The sequence below is a fragment of the Ooceraea biroi genome, chromosome 2 (genome assembly GCF_003672135.1).
Source record: "Ooceraea biroi isolate clonal line C1 chromosome 2, Obir_v5.4, whole genome shotgun sequence".
NCBI lineage: Eukaryota > Metazoa > Arthropoda > Insecta > Hymenoptera > Formicidae > Ooceraea > Ooceraea biroi.
In genome coordinates, this window is record NC_039507.1 from 1,936,724 (window position 1) to 1,957,123 (window position 20,400).

The following is a 20,400-nucleotide window of genomic DNA, read 5'->3' on the forward strand; positions in this document are numbered from 1 at the left end:
TACAAACTATGCACAATATACGCATTATGCAATTTGTAAATATAATATATGTACATATGTATAGAAATGTATATAGGATTAAAACGCGATGTGGCAACATTGTAAAAACTCGTTCATTATTGATACAATATACTTGTCAAACTAATTTTTCTAACTTTAGATAATACACGACGTTATCACTACAGTGTTTATTAATAAAGTACAAGTAATATTAAAAACTTATTGTACGCCTTGCGGCCTTGGTCGCAAAAGCTATTGTTTTTTAAAAGCTGACATAATACTGTAAATATCATCTCAGGTTCACTGAAAATAATTTTGATAATAACAAATACATGAAAAATGTATTATATAGATTGATTAATTAACAATATCTGGAAAAATTGACAAAATAATTTAATGTCCATTAAAATTTTTCACAAATCTGATTACCTAACACGATATGTTTTATATAAACGCGCGAATATAAAATAAAAACAATTTTGTATAAAAATTCCGTTATATATGTTATATCAGTTTGTCATTAAAATGAAATATATATTAACATAAGTGTTTCCTAAATATAACTTTCCAAACAGTAATTAATGTAAAAATAATCAGAAAGAAAAATTACACTTTTTAATAACTTGATAATAAATGCGCGTTCTTTTAAAATCATGTATTATTAATTATTAATACATAATTTTTTTAATATATAAAGTATGCGTTAAAAGTATTAATTAAAAATATTCATTACAACTGATAAAGTAAACTGATAAAATAACTGCAGAGACCAATAAAACTAGCATTTGTATAATTTGTTCATAATGCTTTAAAATCATCGATTTTTAATTTCTCGTCATTTCACTGCGCACGCATAATATTGCATCGCACGTACACTCGCTTCATTCATTCAATGATTGAGACTATTAAAGTTGTTGAAAAATGTTTTGATCTAATTAGACATGACTATTTGAAGTAATATAGCAACATAGACGGATCTAGCTTTCCTGTTTTTAGGAATTCAGACTTATGAAAAGTCAAAGGCGATGTATCACAGATAAAAGTAAAAAGTAAAATGTCCTTTTGAGAAAAAGTAAGTAAAAATTTACATTCACATAAAGGAATTATTTTTTTTTATTAAAATATTTTTGCAAAAATATTTTAATAGACGTTTATTCAATCCCATAATCTTCCTCTTCTCTTTAGATTCGTCTATGTAAAATCAATGTAAGAAATTGGTATATAAACTTATATACAAACTTATACTATACTGATAGAAAATAAACATCTCATATTATCTATATTGTGATGTGCAAGTCTATATCAATAAGATAATTCTACGAGAGATAAACATATTTGTTAAAATAATAAAATTCGATATCCTAAAAATGCATCAATATACTCGACTTAATTTTATGAAATCCTTGAAACATGGTTTGTAGATTGTTCATTAAATTGGAAGTGTCGTTTATAAATTGAAATATTCCCCTATCTAAATTTGCGTCTGACTACCCCACGCTCTCGAAATAGCAAATCTTGTCAGTCTTTTGCCGATAGTTTGAACAACGAAGCCGATCCTTTGTAGATGATCGTGATTCAAAATCTTTCTTCCGTCAAAAATGTATGCAGGCTTCATCATTCCAGCATAAATCTGTGTATAATCCAATTGCTGAAAATCATATATTATATATAGTAAACTATTCTTCAAACAGAATAATATAATATTTGTTATCATATAGAAAAATTTAATTTATGTTGTGTACATTTTGAACTATGCTCGAATTATATATAGATTGTTTGAAAAATATATAATAAAACAAATAGGTACCGTAATTTTGTAATAATAGTTCAATAAATTTATCTAGCCAAAACAGTCATTAGTAAAATCTAAATTGCACTTATAGTTCTATTTTAAGCTAATAATAATAAAACATTAAAAAATAAGAAAGAAAAAGATTGATAATAAATCAGGTAACGAATTGTATTAAAGTTAATCAAATTTTGATTGCACATGTTCAACTAATAAAATATTCCAAAAGTATGAATTGTCAAAAAACGATACTCACGATAAATTCATCCCATTCAGTGCACAACACAATTGCATGAGTATTCTTTGTTGCGCTATAAGCATCCTTATAAATACTGATTCGACTTTTTACATCTTCAGGACTATTTGTTACATTCGGATGAGTCAAGTCTTGAATAATCTGAGTTTCCTCGACCTGCAGATTAAAAGGCATCGCATAAATGTAATGTGATTATCCGCTGATAAAATCTCAGCATATTGAATAAAAAACGTGCCATTTTGCACATAAAAGGATTCAGAACCAGTCACTTTCAAGTATTCTCACAATTCTCAATTACATTTATTACATTAAATTAAATACATTTTTTAAACTCATATTAAACAATCCAAGAAAAATAAAGATAAAGATATATGAGATATAAAGTTTCCTTAAACGGAATAAAATTTCTTCACATACGCGTTTGCTTGTGCATACAAAATTTACAAGCTATATTTTCCAATTAATAAATATTTGAATAGATGTTAAAGCAACTTTAATATTTATTTCCTAATTAAATCGTCATGCTTATATATAGGAAGTTTAAACTTCTGTGTAAATTTTATCAGCGTAATTTTATGATGTATATATACATAGATCGATGAGATATGAAACATCTAAAGAGAAAGTACTAACCTTGGGATCGTAAATGTGAAGAACGGCGCCTTCATCCAACAACGTTTTGGCGACGTGAATTGCCGGTGATTCACGCGTATCTCCCGTATTTTTCTTGAAAGCGAAACCTAGCATGGCGATTCTTTTGTCAGTCACGGTATTGAAGAGGGATTCTATGACCTTCGCGGAGAATCTTGACTTTTGATATTCGTTCATGTCGATCACCTGTTGCCAATACGCCGCTACCTCTGGCAGATTAAGGCATTCGCAAATGTATACCAAATTTAAAATATCTTTTTGAAAGCAGGAACCACCGAAACCAACTGACGCATGGAGGAATTTCGAACCGATCCGAGAATCAAGTCCGACTGCTCGAGCAACCTCAGACACATCGGCACCTGTGGCTTCGCACACCGCTGACAACGAATTTATGCTGGATATTCGTTGAGCTAGGAAGGCGTTTGCGGCCTAAAATATATCATTTAATATTATTTAGAATCACAATTATCTCCCTTAATAGTGCTAATACTAGAATGTAGAATTAACAACTCACAAGTTTTGACAATTCCGAGCTCCACGTATTAGTAGTCAAAATATTTTCCCGTGGAATCCAATGTTCATAAACTTTACATAGTTCCTCGATAGCTGCTTGTCCTTCTGGTGAATCTTCTCCGCCAATCAACACTCGATCCGCGTTGACTAAGTCTTCTATAGCGGTTCCTTCGGCAAGAAATTCCGGATTTGAAAGAATCTGCAAAATAATAAGCGTTCGTTACTTCGTTCCAAGTGACATTAAAAGATTACGTAATGATTAATCATCAATATTCAAGGAACACAAATCGATGATCACCGTACAATAGAAAATGGCATACGTGAGATAAGAACAGGTCGCGTAAAATCAACAACCTTGAACGACATTAATTTAGCAAGTATGAAATCATGCGATTTACTATTAGTAATTCAGTAATCGATCGCCAACGACCATCGAACGTTACAATCTCAGAAAGACCGTTCAATATTTAATTTCTTCCATGTCACGACATTTTATGGATATAAGAAATCTCAAATGGCAAATCTATTTTAATTTGCCATTTTCTATCGTACGGTTTAATTTGCCATGTTCCGTTCCAACAAAAAGTATTTTTACGATAAAATCTCTTCAAATAAAAAAGTTTTATCTCAAGAAATTATTATAATTTACAATACAAAATTCGCATTACAAAATTGTAATATTGAAATAATAATGAATAGTATTATAATAGCGAATGATCAAATTATCATTGTGTTAGCAGTAAAGATAAAATAACATAACACCTTAGCTGCACTGTCATAAAAAAAAATAATAGCTTTCATGTTTAAATCATGATTGAAATAATGTGCAATAAACTCTCACCTGATAGGAAACTCCCGGCTTGTGATTGGCACGCAGAATGTTTAAGATACTCTCGGCCGCTCGTACCGGCACTGTACTTTTCTCCACGACAATTTTGTCCCCTGTCGCGACTTCGGCAATCATTCTTGCAGCACTCTCTACATACTTCAAATCTGCTGCTCTTCCCTTGCCGTTGCCGAAGGTCTTCGTCGGCGTGTTTACCGAGATGAATATCAGTTCGGCTTCCTTGATCGCCGTGTCGATATCAGTAGAGAAAAATAGATTTTTACCACGACATTTCTGCACCACCTCATCCAAGCCCGGCTCATATATCGGCAACTTCTGCGAATTCCACTGTGCTATTCTCTCCTTACTTTTATCGACGACGGTTACCTGAATCTCCGGGCATTTCAGTGCAATAACGCTACACGTGGGTCCGCCCACGTAGCCGGCTCCGATACAGCAAATTTTCTTAATTCCAGTCATCTTGCCTGCAAAATTATTGATAAATTTTCACATTGCAGTTATGCTTAAAATTATGCACGTAGAGTATCGCATGATATCGCAAATGTTTTATAAGCCGTTTTATGTAAAAAGAAATTATACAAAGTAATTTATAGATATTTGATTTATTTGATCAAGAATTATATATTAAAGCAAAAGAGTTCTAAATAATGATCCTCATAAATAATGCTTTCTGTCACTTTAAGTGAACGTATTGAGTCATAGTTGCTAACATGCATCTGTATGCATGTACAGCAGAACTAGAACGCAAATAGATATGTACATTTACTTTTTGAATATCTTTAATACCTATTATTTCAAATTACGATTTGATAAAGAATAGAAGAACATGCCTTATCACTTTGCAGTATCGCGCAAATACATTAATATCTTGAAGAGATATTTACGAGCTGATAAAATTGACCTAACAGATGATAACAGAAGTGGGAAAACTTGCACTACTTTGCTAACATCTATTTATCTAAGAAATTCGATCAGTTAACAAATTATGTTCGTTAAATGTGTTTTTGCAATACAATATTAAACACGGGATATGATAAAAATATATTTGAATTACAAAAACATTCACACTAAAAGATTGCTAACAAGCAAATACTCTGAAGAGAATACTTTTACTTATTATACATCTATTTTGTACAAAGATATTTTCACAAAGAAAAAGTGCTCATCGTTCGAGTGACGCCAATGCCCGGAAACCGATAAAAATATATCTATCTACCAGCTTTATGACAATGTCATATCAACGGTAGTCCAGGCACGCTCTCCGCCTCCTCTGCACTTGTTCTCCATCAATATTTCATGATTTATTATTGATTGCAAGTTTTTCTTTCCACATTCTGACTCAAGGTATAATTTTTAATTTATTGTATCGTGCCAGAAATATCATCATGTGTTTTTAATGAAATTAACAAAACGACTAAAAACTATATACCCAGTTAAGCATCCGAAAATAAAATTGCGAAGCAATTGTTGCTCACGGAGTGACTCGAAATATATAAAAATACAGTTACGGAATGCAGAAATACAATTCGATTCGCTCAAGATTCCAAGAAAAAACGTTTCATTTGATTACCTGCTTAACTGAAAGAACGACAGCTCAGCTAAAAGAATGACAGATCGGCTGAAAGAACGGACTCTATCCTGATCGGAGGAGATGTAACATGAAAACGATCTCCGGGACGCGAGCTACGGCCCGTCGCGAACAAGGGGACGCACGTAGCTTTCACAAGAAAAGGACGATTTCGTTCATTCGCGTCACATGCACTTGTCACACTCGGAATTCCCTGAACGCCGTGCGCCCGTAGTTTCACGATGCTGTGAAGTGGAGGCGCCGAGGCCGCGCCGGAGCGACCACGTTGCCACGTCGGCGTTGCAATGGCGCATGCGCGAACAACTGGCAACGCTGTAGCGTATTTCTGAAGTCATTCATGATAATCATTTACGCGAGCATGCGCCCGAAATTGGCGCGGTCGCACCATGGATATTTGTAACACGTGACAAGGGAAATTTGTCAGTTTCAACGTGCTTGTAACTTTAGTAGCTTTATAATGACCGTGGGAATTGAATTCGTTTGATTGTGAACTTTAGTCTTGATAAACAAATAGATAAATATAAATATAAGAATAATAAATTTATACTTTTCAAATATTTTTCGATGCAACATTTAATAATCGCGCGACTGTTCTCTTTTGTCATAGAAACTGAGAAAATAGAATAACGTACAAAATTTCAAGTTGATTAACTGGGATATATATGTTAAAGAGCGTATTAAAGTGTAACCAGCGTGTTACATTATAATGACCTTTCAGCGTATGATATGTAGGATGTCATTAAAGTCCATTATTCTCGATCAAGCGGTAAATCATAATTCGACATATGATATATTGGGTCATTAAGTATGAAACTTTACAAATGTAAAAGCGTCATCTTTAACATTTGTTATCTCAAATTTGGCGCCAGACGTCAGTATCAGGTTAGGTTAGTGTGATAGATGTATGTTCGCTCTTCAAATGTCATATTTGTTTGTTCAAATATCTTCATTAGTTTTATTGGTGGATTCTTTTTTATAGAACTATGGAAAAGTCCAAAATTCGTGTGATTTATGAATATGAGTTCCGCCGTGGAACCACAGTGTCGGAGACAGCTCGTAATATCAACGCTGTATTTGGTGAAGGTTCAACTACTAAAGCAACGGTGGGCAATTGGTTCAAAAACTTCAGAGATGGAGATTTCAGCCTCGCTAATGAGCCACGTGGAAGACCAAAGACGAAGGTGGACAATGATCACTTGAGAGCCGTAGTAGAGTCCGATCCATCTCAAAGTACACGTGAATTGGCATCGATATTCAATGTTTCCATACTCACCATATTGGTTCATTTAGCTGCAATTGGTAAGATAAAAAAGTTGGACAAATGGGTCCCGCACGAATTGGCCGATGCGCAGCAGGCGCAACGTCTAGAGGCTTCCCTTTCTTTGCTTTCCCGTCACAAAAATGGATCTTTTTTTAATCGAATTGTGACCTGCGATGAAAAGTGGATACTCTACGACAATCGTAAACGCTCACATCAGTGGTTGAACGCTGATGAACCACCGAGACATCACGCGAAACCCAATATTACACAGAAGAAGCTTATGGTGACTGTTTGGTGGTCCAGGTCAGGTGTTATCTACTACAACTTTATGAAACCTGGTACATCGATAACGGCTGAAGTATATTGCAAGCAACTGGACGAAATGATGCAACAACTTGCTATTAAACAACCGAAATTGGTCAATCGGTCAATGCCAATGCTGTTGCATGATAATGCTCGACCGCACACTGCACGACTGACCGTGGCAAAGCTACAGGAGTTGGAATTGGAAACTCTCCGTCATCCACCATGTTCACCAGATCTATCACCTACCGACTATCACTTCTTCCGGAATTTGGACAACTTGTTGGTGGGAAAATTCTTCAATTCTCAACAGGCAGTCGAAACAGCCTTCCGCGACTTCATCGATTCCCGTACTCCTGGCTTCTATAGTAGAGGCATAGACCAACTACCACTAAAATGGCAGAAGTGTGTAGATAACATGGGCGCATACTTCGATTGAAAATAAATCATGCCCATGTGCCAAAAAATGCAAAAATTTATGTTCTATTTGTAAAGTTTCATACTTAATGACCCAATAGTTAACTAACCGGATGATACGTTTTAGAATATGCTGCATATACAATTAATCGATATTATATAATTTCCATTAGCATTGATTATCTTCAAATCCTACATGTTAATTAAAATTAATTTGCAATGTAAAATATCAAAATAAGTAGTAATCAATTGCAAGATCGCGCGCGAGAACAAGATCGAGAGAAAAGAGGTGCGGTACGTATTTCTATAAACTGTAACTTTCAATTTATAATTAAAATTAATTTAATTACTTATTAATTATTATGAATATAAGAAAGAACTACTTATGGCCTAATAATGATGATCTAATATATTAGCGTAAATATAATTATAAAATATTATAATTAAAATTATATATTTTTTATACTTATTTCATAAAAATAACAAAAGTGAAGAATGTAGAAATCAAATGCAATATGCATGATAATAGATCTAAATGAAAAACTTTTAGAATGAATGTAAATTAAATAAAGTAAAAATAAAAATATATACATATATATCATATTTTTGCATATGCATATTTTGACTTCAATTATTATATTTTCGATATACATAATACGCTTATTATAAATAAAGATCTCAGAAACATAATAAAGAGAATCAATTTATAGGCAAACGTTGTAACATTAACATTATAAAATGCAGTTGCAAGGACAGAACAAAAATTTATATTTTTCTGTTTGAATAATTTTGCATTTTCCAGTTTCCTCAATAAGCCGCAAAAAATCAAAGAGGAAGCAGGTGCAGGCTGCAGTTGCATAATTCTGAGCCACGATGCACAAATATCTAGATCGCGATACGTTCGAGTTAAACGTGCCCAAGCACGAACGATGCGACGCAAGCGACCTCTAATCAGCTGATTCGTCCTGTATTGAAAATTTCATAATTTGTTTTTCAGTTGATTCGTTGCCGGAAATCGGCTGTTGGCGGCAGAATGGAGGGGGTATTGGGGCTCCCGACAACGGGACAAATTCTTGGCGTCATTTTCCTACCTTACTGATTCCTAGCTGACTTCAGAGCAGCTGTAGCAACGGATCAAAGAACACGACGGACGCGAGGTCGCGAGCAAGTGTGAGCGTCGTCAGCAGTCAGTTTTCATCATTGTGGCTCGTAGTATCGCGGTTCATCATCTCGTCGTACGCAAAATGACCGTTCGATGTGGTGCGATGCGTTTTGCAAGCGTAGATTGAGTCACATCCAACTGGACAGCGTCGCGATATAATGGATAACGTAACAGTGAGTATTAGACTTTACCCTTTGCTTCGTAAGCGTCTTGCTTCGCGCGATTTGTGTGTGTTTACGTGCTCGAAAGAGCTCAAAAGCTGCAAACAATCGTCAACGTCTTTTGTCAACAGGTTCAGATTGAAAGAAAATTGTATGGTACTTTCTGTTTATTTTGGTCCCTTATGCCTTGTGTTGTTTTTCCCTGGGAAATCTGGATGTATATCTATTTTAATTTAAATGCGCAAAACGATAAGATAGTTAAACGCGCATATAATGCTAACGTTATTTCTTATCAAAAGCACCGTCTTTTTCACTTCTGTTTTTAACATGTAACCTTTTTATTTTAATACTGAATTTTAAGAATTTTTATTAAAACCTAATTTATTAAAAATAATAAATCTTTTTACTTGAATTTCAAAATGTTTTGAAACTTAATTTAAAAAATTTAAGAGTTGAAAGCACAAAATGCATTTATTGTAAATCCAAATAATGATAATATTAAATATAAATTGTGTCCAAATTGTAACTAAAAGTGTCAGTGTCAAATTTTATACTGCAGAGCTGCAAATATTGTACACACACATATATCTAAAACAGAATTATTGTTACTTATTAAGGATTTTTTACATTTTTAGGGGATAATATATGCAATATGTCGGGGGTTTATAGACAGCTTGAAAGGTGGTGTTCTTCTCTTTTATATAGACAAACAAATTAAAGAGAAATTAATCAGGAAGTCTACTACTAAGGCAGATCTCAGGAAAAGAGATCCGTCCGCACAGAGTTCTTCCAAGCACAATAACCAACCATGGTATGCTCATTTTCACTCTCTTATCTCACAACAAACAGTAGACGTGACAAATTTGGAACGCAGAGCTTATTAATATTTCATTTCAGTGAATCAATGGTGTTGATGAGAACCATGCAGTGTTGTATGTTGAATGGTGGAGTTTTCCTGGTTAGTATAATAATATTCGATTATGGACTCCTTCCACTCGTTAAGTACTTATTGACCATCATATTTGGCCACTCTCCTGGCATGGATCTCGCTGTGTGGTCATGGATCCAACCATTTTTATCCCTCACATTTAGCACAATATGGGTGCTACCATTGTTCTTGCTCAGCAGGATAGTTAACAGTTTATGGTTTCAGGTATGATTCTTTGTCAAGCATTTCATTATTATTATTAAACGAATGAATTTATTATTAATAAAGATGTTAACTGCATATAACTTACACTGTTCATAAATTTATGTAGGATATAGCGGATAGCGCTTACAGATACAGGCAAGGAAGGCCGTTGCTTCTGTCGAGCGTGAGCAAGCTAATAGCCGACACGCTCTTCAGCATATTAGTTCAAGCGTTGTTCTTAGGGCAGGGAATGTTGGTGTCTAATGTTCCACTACCGCCATTAGGAGATATTCTTGCCCTCGTCCATATGTGCCTTCTATATGCTCTCTATGCCTTTGAATACAAATGGTACAATATGGGCTGGGAGTTGCATAAACGACTGACATTTATTGAGGGCAATTGGCCATACTTTTTAGGCTTTGGTATGCCATTAGCGGTACTTACTCAACTGCCCGATTCGTACTTTATAAGGTATGAAATTATCTTACTCATTCTTCTCTATCTTTCTGCAGGAAATATAATATCTATAAATATAAATAAGAAGATATTAACTATACTATATAGTTTTCTGTATAGCTATTTGTTTCCGAGAAAGTTATTAAGACAATGATTTTTCAATTTAGAAAAGATGGAAATTGCTTGTGCCATAAGTACTCTATGCATAAAACCATTTTTTTCAGTGGCTGTGTTTTTTCCATTTTGTTTCCATTATTCATTGTAAGTGGAAACGAAGCAGAACCCGTGACTGGAGTATGGTATGTCTTTAAATTGTAAAATATTCAATACGATATTTTTCATCTATGTACCACATATCACTATAATGTAAATAATTATTCCAGTGATTACCAATTGAGGTTATTTTCGCCAGTAATTGCGATCGCAAACACATTATTTAATAAAACTATTGGACGAGCCGGTAGGCGGTGACAGTGAGGCGCAAAAAACACGAGCTATGTCATGCCTAATTCATGCCATTTACTTGAGTATATACAATTTATCACTGCAAAAGCTCATATGTGCAAAAAGATTATTATATAAAAATAATATCTAAAATGTTGGAATGTTTGGATGTAGCATATGTTTAGACCGTATAATTCATTGCGGGATATTATAATTTTTATTATTTAAGAGAACTACAAATTGCGTGAAAGTGACACAAGATTTATATTTAATTATATTTTCTTCTTTTTTTAAAATTATATTAATCTTCTTGATTTTTATGATCGAAATAATGTAGTAAATTTTATATTTTTCTTTGTTTCTTTCTTTTGACCATTGAAGTACAAAAAGATATTTAATTATACTTTAATTGGTATATATATATATGATCAATCAGTACAAATATTTATTTACATATATAAAATAATGCATGTACAGCTATTCGTACGTGTGATTTTTTTCAATAATTTTGCTGATATATATATATAAAAATAATATACAAATCCGAAATTAACATTTAACAATTTTTATGAGAATTCATGTTTTGAGCTTTTTACACCATCGCTAGTCATTTTTCCAATATCAATTTGTGATCTCTACAAATCGGCACTGTGCTATAAACGTATATCATAAACAGTATAAAAAATAGTATATGGGATAGCTGGAATATCTAATCTAGTTAGGATATAATCTTAATAGATTAGCTGAAAAATACTACTTTTTTTAAATATTAAGATTCATAAATATCATATATCTTTATATAGTACAGTGTTCGATGTTCGATGTACCATGTACATATTATGATTTCATTCCTCAGGAATGTAATATTTATAGTAATTCCTCAGGAGTGTTATATTCAAAAGAGTTGTTTTTAATTTCAGAAAATTTTAAGTTAATATATAAGCGCCAACAGGAATATTTTAATTAATTACACATTTGTTGATACTAATTAAATATACATTATACATATCATTTATATGTATACAAGTTACGATAAATCCGATAAACGATTTATATGAACGAATTAAAAACATCGTGATATGATAAACAATGCTATATGTAATAAGAATGTTCCAATTTGTATACTGTGGTTAGAGAAGCGCTCATGGTTATTACATTTGTCGTAACCATTCGCGACCATTTTATATACTATGACTTAAATAAATATCATATGAAATTTACTGAAAAGTATTTTGCTTGCATTAACAATTGTCACAAATTTATTATAACGTCCAACAAAAAAAAACGCTAAATAACAGTTGTTAGCTCCACAAAGTAAAAAAAATTAGTAAGTTATAATACTTGACGTCTTTTTAGTTTAGATATTTCGACTTCTTATCTATTTTTAATTTCAATATAAATTGTGTTTGTTATCCAGTTTATAATACTAATGATCACGCAAGGAGATCTTGCAGTGCCAGTAGATCATGTTCCGAAGGTTCTTCCTTCACTCGATAAGGATGCAAAGCATAATGCCTATGTAATGCCGCAAAACCGAGCCCTGGATCCGCCTCCACTTCCGTAACCGGACTTGTAGCTCGGTCGATTACGTGATTTTTGCTTACCTACGAAATATAATTTCTAAGTAAATTAAGCTTTTCAAAATATTTAAATTTGATATCTCAGGCATGGTGGTTCTTCGATACATATTTGCATCTCTTGATACATACCTCAAAACGTTGTTGCTTGTACATGACCAATTTACGCGTTCCTGGCGAGCTTTGTATCAGATTTTGTATGGTAGGATGAGAAATTCCGAAAAAATCTGCGCCTTTAGGTGCTACTGAACAAAGCGCCGGGGATATTGCTGCTAGCAGTTTCGTGTGACACTCGTCCGGACTGGATCCGACCAATGGTTGATCCAGATCGTTATCAGACACTATTTCAAACCTGTAACAAATCAAGTTGTTGAAATTTCAAATAGGTATGATAACTCTTCTTCAGGTGTTTTTATGTTTCCATACCTGGGTTTCGGACCACCATCCAGTATTTTACAGGTATACAAGCTCTTTGTTCTCGGATCTCTTAAATTGGCATAGACTCTTGTACTACAATAACCTACTGGAAATATAAGATCTTCCGTATGATACGCGATTCTATCTGACACCACTTCACCAAGAGAATATATTGTGAGATCTCCCAGAGCTATGGGGAATATCGGCCTTCCATGCACGTCTAGTGGAATCAACTGCACTACTCTTCTGGCAGATTTGTTGTATCTTTTTGTTTTACTTTTCGATTCTGCAAGAAATGTAAATTACGAGTTATCACATTTCTGAGACTCTTGTACAATGATTTTATAGTCGAATGGCGGTACGTTATATGAAAATACCTGTTCCATCCGTAGGTGCTCTCTTTTTTACAGTCTTCTTCGTTGTAGCGCATTCTGGATTAAATGACGGTGAATTCACATTATTTGACTGTGAACGGGCTATCGTGGAGTTAGACTCCATTTCCCCTTGCTGCTGGCACAGCTTGCGCAAAAGAAACAGCCTCTCTTCTTTAACCAGCATCAGATTCTCCTGCATGTGTGCAACTTGATCACATAGTGCTGCATTTTCCTACATTAAGAATAAAAATTGCATGTACTGTAATATTATCTCCGCTTAGAAAGTACATTGAAATTGTTATTTATGTTAAAACTTACAAATACAGTGTTTTTCACAATCTTTTTGAGTTTCCGGTACTTCTTCTTGTATTTTAGATTCTGTTCTAATTCAGCATTTTTGTGATAATCGTTGTAATAACTGTCATATGCCTGGGCCATATTTATCAAGTTTAAAAGATTGTTAATACAATATTAGACTTGCAAATAAGGAAGTTGTATCGTGTTGGAACATGAGCCGTATGACCGCAATAGGTTAGAAATTGCTGTCAATTCATTCGGCTGCACTTTCTGTATTTGCACTTTCTGCACTTAGGATGAAACGAACCTTAGACCATATACTTGATACTACCGGACCGCTCATTCATGGTGGGGGGTGTTGCCGAAATGCCGAGTTAAGGGGAAGCTGGAGTTGCTAGTGAACTATTTTTTCACTATAGCGATGGTAATTGCAGTTTCGAAAATTCTCTTTATTACTTGTGCAGAATAAAAAATCCTTTTCCACAAATGAAGTATAGATAGAAAGAAAGTCCGCTCTACAGGATTTTATATTCAAAATGAAAAAAAGTTAGAAAAGACAAATGCAAGTTTTTAACTTTTTTCCATTTTGAGTATAAAGTCCTGTAGAGCGGACTTTCTTTCTATCTATACTTCATTTGTGGAAAAGGATTTTTTATTCTGCACAAGCAATAAAGAGAATTTTCGAAACTGTAATTACCATCACTATAGTGAAAAAATAGTTCACTAGCAACTCCAGCATTCCCTTAAGAGCCAAGGATAGCATGTGAGATATGAAGATATAACAAAGAAACTATTAACTATATACAGGGTGTCTCAGAAAGAATGGAACAATGCTCGTATGCAGATAGAACGGACTGAACTGACTCGAAAAGTTTTGTACCATTTTACAATTTTCGCAATAATTAACGAGTTATTAATTATTAAAAATTACTGTATTATTCCGGCCTACCGCCGAATGCAAGTGCGCGGCGAGATGCGACCGCCTAGCGATCGAGGTTGCTAGGCACGCGGGTGTTGTTTATTACAAGTGGCCTGCCTAGCCATTGTCACTGCGATCGCTAGGCACTCGATCGCTAGGCGGTCGCATCTCGCCGCGCGCTTGCATTCGGCGGTAGGCCGGACTAATACAGCGATTTTTAGTAATTAATAACTCGTTAACTATTGCGAAAATTGCAAAATGGTACAGGACTTTTCGACTCAGTTCAGTCCGCTCTATCTGCACACGAGCATTGTCCCATTCTTTCTGAGACACCCTGTATAATACCATGGGTACGAACAGGGTTGGGCAGGTAAAATACTCGATGTAAATTACACGGTTTTAGGCATGTAAAATACTAGGTATTTTACGTCTTTAGGTTTGTAACCTGTAAAATACACCGAACGCTGTATGCGCCTCTTCAGGCCGTTGCTAAAACTTCATATCAATTGTCGCATGTGACAATTAAGTTAAGAAAATTAGTTTGTGTTAACAACGCATTGTATGGTGTGTAGTTGTGTACTCAATAAATTTAATAAATAAAAAAATGAGTGGCGGTAGGCCAATTCATGACTTTTGGGAGGTATCCCAAGATTTAAGGAACATGCACTTGTTTATTGTGTGAACTATGCACACCACATTTTTTGTATTAGCTGATAAATTTTTCCATCCGTCAATTAATAGAACTCTGTCGGACTCAAAAGATGAGATTCTTTCAGCCAGTAGATTCTGGTAAACCTTGTCGAGCAACGTTGTAGAAAGTTTTTTCCTTGTTGGAAGTTTGTATGTTGGAAACAGAAGTTTCACAAAGTTTTTAAAATATTGTGAATCAATAATATTAAATGAAATGTTGCACCCCAAAAAAATTGAGCTAATGCTAAATCAATTTCGTCAGTTGTCGGTGCGGTTTGTGCTTTCGGTTGCTTGGACGATGTTGATGATTCCAATCGCTGTTTTTTTGGAATTGAAATTGGTTGTAATAAATATAATTAGGTTTTTAATTAGTTTTTCTCAAACAAATAAAATTAAGGAACATGTATGTTTAATAAATATTTACCCGACTGGTTTTATCTTTACAATTCATCGTATTATATTAGTATATAGTGAATTAGTGCCTGACTGATTGTGAGTGACTGCTTGATGCCGCCTATGCTCTGTGCTGTGAGCTGTGAACGTCCGCTGAATGTGTCCAAGTAAAATTTTTTTTCCTTTGTGTCTCTTGACACGCGTTGTCAACCGTACCCGTAGGTATAGGTTATTTAACGCCGCCCAAGTAAAATAGATGTTAAAGGTTAAGTACGTATTACGTTATTTACGTTTTATACATATTTGACGTAATATACATGTATATTACGTGTAACGTAGAAAACCCTAGAATTTGCCAAATGTCCCAACCCTGGGTACGGATATCGCGTATGTTGGACAGATATCTTTTATATCTGTTATTTAACAAAATTACGAAGTATACTAAAAGTATACGTTTTCTTTAAATAATTCATAGCAATTGAAATTGCAGGTTGTATACGAATAAAATGCAGATTGTACGAATGAGGCATCTCAGAACACACGTTTTATTTATTTACTTATTTACAAATATTTTCACATTGTAAATATTTCTTATTCACTCGTAATGATTCTCTATGTGTTGAATGACATATGTATGTCATAATCCACGATATTTTTTTAACCGTTTGACATATTATAGAAACATAATATTATTGACTACAGGCCAAAATAAAGAGAGGTAGTACTTTATTTTGGCCTGTAGTCAATAATATTATGTTTCTATAATATATCAAACGGTTAAAAAAATATTAAAATATAATATACATAACATATTTTACGTATGGCAGTGCCTGACCAACGAATTTATGCATTTTGTGAATTTTTACATTGTCGATGTAGCGAAGCTTTTTTATGATCGTTATTGTAATCATGCTACTCCTATCACAATAAAAGGGTTTTAAGATTGGAAAACACTGATATATCCATCTGAAAAAATGGAATTGCTTCAAAATTTTTTGTTTACCAACAGGTACATCATGTAAGTTTCTACTTGTTTAACCTTCCACTCTTTCATCCTATTCACTATCATCATTGTTTAACGAATTATTTGTATTTTTTATATAATTCTTTTGAGTTTCTCTTTCTTGAGTTTATCTTATTTTTGTCTTCTTTTTTTTCCTCCAATTTTACTTGTGTAATCTCTGAACCCTTCTCGCTTCTTCCTCCTCTTCATCTTCCATCTGTATCTCCTTATCCTCCTCCTCCTCCTTTTCCTCTACCCCCTCCTCTTCCTCCTCCTCCTACTCCTCCTCTTCCACTTCTTCTTCTTCCATTTTCCATTATGATATACTTTTTTTCTTCCTTTTCTTCATTATCCTCTTCCTGTATCAATTCGTCATAATCCTCTTCATTAGCACTCACCGGCGCGGGCGCTTCGTTCTTCTTCTTCGCTGTCAGTATAATTACTTATATCAGAATCAGTGCTTACTTCTGACGTTCTTGGTTCCACTTCTTCGCTGTCAGTATCATCAGTATCACAAACGCTGAATGGCGTTCTTGGTTCCACTTCTTCGCTGTCAGTATCATCAATATCACCAGTATCACAAACGCTGAATGGGCTTCTTCGATCCACTTCTTCGCTGTCAGTATTATAAGGGCTGAATGGCGTTCTTCGTTCCACTTCTTCGCTGTTAGTATCATCACTATCATAAATGCTGAATAGCATTCTTCGTTCCACTTCTTCACTGTCAGTATCATCAATATCATAATTAGCGCTCAATAGTGGTATTCTTCGTTCCACTTCTTCGCTGTCAGTATCATCACTTAGTCGTCTAAGCATTCTTGTCAAATCCACAACTTGATCTGTAGCATCATTCAGGGAATTTGTTTCCATTGTAACTGCAATTTCCTCCTCTGACGTCTACATATTAAACATGATGGTTTATACTTATATTACCAATAATAAAGCAAGAGAATTAGATAATAATAAATAGAACAAAATTTGGAGCGGATCATGTAATTTAATCAAGTTTTTATCATTACTGATAATAGAAATAAATAGTATAGAAAACAATTAAACAATTTGTTTACTATTATGAAATGTAAAAGAACTTTTTCAAATCACTATTACAATATGACATACTGGCCATTTTTCTTACAATATTAATCAGCAACAACCAATATCACGAAATATGAAAAGTTTTAAGCAAGTATTTCTTCTAAAGATCCGCAGTTAAAAGATGAGTTTTTCAATATTTGAGAATTGCAGAATTATGTTTTCAGTTAATAATCTCCTCACTTATAAATGAGTGTTAATTTTCTATTGTGTCACTATTGTGTTATTAGCTATCGTTAACTAATCGACATTTGACCTTAAATAGGACATGTAAAGTATTCTTTGAATCTCGCATGGTTGTAAATATACTTGAATCTTCTAAATATTATATCTCAAATATGGAGGACAGATATAATTGGAGAGTTGAAAATCCTTTAGAATATACCAAGCTTTTAGGATATCAAGAATAATAGTATTTTAATGTTTCTACGTTTAATAATTTTACAGAATACGTAATGGAAAGAAATGATTTTAGAAAATATGCAATTTTAACCTTCAGTGCCCACACTTCAAAAAACTCCCGATCTACACCCACTCGGATATTCCTAATCCGGCGTTTTGTTTTGCTTGTATCTTCGGTTGTAATACATCGATTTAAAAAATTTTTGTTTTAGTTTAGTGAAGACTCAAAAAAAAGAATATCTCGGTTAGAAAATCGAGAAAGTTGTAGCATAAAAGATATTTTGTAATAAATGAAATTAGATCGGAAAAAAGGTGAAGAAACAGTTTTTTTTCAAAATCTGATATCTTTGTCAAGAATAAAATACAAAAGGTTTTATTAGTGATAAATCAACGACTAATGAATTGAGCTTTAAGAAAATAAAGGCAATTTTAAGATTAGTTCCAAGAAGTATATGTGTTTGGCGAAATGAAAATAAGTGATTTTAGAATTTTACTGAAACTAATCATATGGCCGAAAATCTTTAAATGGTGATGAAAATAACTAAAAAAAGGTTCTATCGTTGTTCTATGGAAAATATTAACAATTAAATTATAATAATTTTAGTATTAATTAAAACTGGCAGTTCACAAAGAAAAAAAGTATTATATTTTTAATTTTTTCGTCGATAAAATTATCAGGCATTATAAATTAATAAAACAACATGTACTATCGAAAAATAAAGGCTGCTCTGGAGTGAGCTCTACGCTAGAGACTCTATAATCAGAGTCTGGACATAACAAGGGCCCGACAGTTTTTCGTAAAAAAACATATAAAAAAGTTACTTTTAATTCAATTATCTTAAAATTAACATAAACAACAGTTTTGTCATTCTCCTGTTGTTTTCCTATTCTCTATGTATAAGAAGCATGTTTCTGGTAAAAAATACTAATTTATTATGTCCGACAGCAATAGAGCAATAGAAATAGAAATTTCAAAAAACTGGCGCGAATTGACGAAAAACCAATCATAGGTGCGCTCTTATGTCCAGACTCTGAGTCTCTACGCGACACCAAGCCATATCACAGTTTAACTACATACAGTTACGACAGTGTTAGGAAATTGAAGAGTCGATTTACTTTCGCGCATGCGTTGGCTGTACGGTTAAAAATATGATGGACTGTCATAGCCACAATTAGAATGAAATTATAACATATTTGCATTTAGAGTAATATAAAATGAATGTAAAGGGTGGTAATTCTTGTGTTTTTGCTACGTGTAAAAATATTAGTGGACAAACGGAAAATATAATAAATTAAGCGCTTGTACAGCCTTCAACATGGCTGATCATCACGTGATCGATTACCACTACATCAAAGGAACCAACAGCTACTGTCATATAAACTATATGCAGTTACACTGTGGCCACGTTACTCGTGGTCACGCCGACTTCGTTTTTCTATAAGAAATCATAAAATTACATGAATGTATTTATGAAATATAGTTTAATAAATATTTATTTTTCTGTTCTCTATTAAAAAAATTCATCACTTTATTTAAAAATTGTTGCTAAAGTTCTGCGAAATTAGGTACTAAGCGTTAAATAATCATTAATTCTTTTCTCTGACAATAAAAACACTGTACAATTGACTTAAATCAGTTTTTATGATGAAATGCATGACACGAATCACAAATAATCTAATTAATCACTTCTACTTACAAGTTTCTTGTAAATCTGGATTTCCTGACGATTTGCACCCACGTGGATTAGCGTAGCCCGAGCACGTACCTCCAAAACTCACAGTTCTTGGCGCACTAAGGTCGTTAAGCAGGGAAATTGTAAAGATACTACAAGTTTTTTCTCCCCACACCTCCAGCGCCTCTGTTCAAAGTGTGCGTAAATGCCGCAATTTTGAAAATCGGACAAGGTTACTAACTCAGTGGGTGCACTGAGAGTGTAAGTATATTTTGCAAATGTATTATTGGATCCATTAAAAAATAATTTTTATACGAAATTGGACATTCGTTAAATCAATCTTTTCATTTATTCATTTCTATCAATTATATAAAAGATAAGCATGATTAAAAATTTCTGATTAATTTTTTATATAATTACCAAACATTTTAACAATTAATGTTAAACATAAAAATGGGAATCTTGTAATAGCGTAATGGTTGAGCTGAATCTTTTGTGCCTAATAATATTTTTCGCGTTAACTTGTGTATATTTTTCGCTTAACAAACTATGCAATCAATTTTGTAATAAAATTTATTTAATT

The 20,400-nt window shown here is 33.4% G+C and overlaps 4 protein-coding genes across 4 annotated transcripts; 1 reads left to right on the forward strand and 3 right to left on the reverse strand.

Moving 5' to 3' along the window:
• Nucleotides 1-776: 776 nt before the first annotated feature.
• On the reverse strand, nt 777-5,894 carry LOC105287970 (UDP-glucose 6-dehydrogenase). Its single transcript, XM_011353877.3, has 6 exons — nt 5,627-5,894; nt 4,051-4,520; nt 3,211-3,408; nt 2,679-3,125; nt 2,046-2,201; nt 777-1,648 (listed from the first exon to the last, which is right to left on the reverse strand). Exons 2-6 carry the CDS (start codon nt 4,513-4,515, stop codon nt 1,472-1,474), a joined length of 1,443 nt encoding a protein of 480 aa, XP_011352179.1. The 5' UTR covers nt 4,516-4,520; nt 5,627-5,894; the 3' UTR covers nt 777-1,471.
• A 2,721-nt stretch (nt 5,895-8,615) lies between these two features.
• Nucleotides 8,616-12,200, forward strand: LOC105287971 (etoposide-induced protein 2.4 homolog). Its single transcript, XM_011353879.3, has 6 exons — nt 8,616-8,960; nt 9,584-9,759; nt 9,846-10,101; nt 10,208-10,551; nt 10,761-10,835; nt 10,920-12,200. Exons 1-6 carry the CDS (start codon nt 8,946-8,948, stop codon nt 11,005-11,007), a joined length of 954 nt encoding a protein of 317 aa, XP_011352181.1. The 5' UTR covers nt 8,616-8,945; the 3' UTR covers nt 11,008-12,200.
• On the reverse strand, nt 11,746-13,949 carry LOC105287972 (transforming growth factor beta regulator 1). The gene is made up of 5 exons (XM_011353880.3): nt 13,667-13,949; nt 13,352-13,580; nt 12,984-13,260; nt 12,690-12,909; nt 11,746-12,584 (listed from the first exon to the last, which is right to left on the reverse strand). Exons 1-5 carry the CDS (start codon nt 13,784-13,786, stop codon nt 12,414-12,416), a joined length of 1,017 nt encoding a protein of 338 aa, XP_011352182.1. The 5' UTR covers nt 13,787-13,949; the 3' UTR covers nt 11,746-12,413.
• Nucleotides 13,950-16,959: 3,010 nt separating this feature from the next.
• Nucleotides 16,960-20,123, reverse strand: LOC105287973. The gene is made up of 2 exons (XM_011353881.3): nt 19,842-20,123; nt 16,960-17,547 (listed from the first exon to the last, which is right to left on the reverse strand). The coding sequence occupies exon 2, from the start codon at nt 17,518-17,520 to the stop codon at nt 17,038-17,040; it is 483 nt and encodes a 160-aa protein (XP_011352183.1). The 5' UTR covers nt 17,521-17,547; nt 19,842-20,123; the 3' UTR covers nt 16,960-17,037.
• Nucleotides 20,124-20,400: the final 277 nt, after the last annotated feature.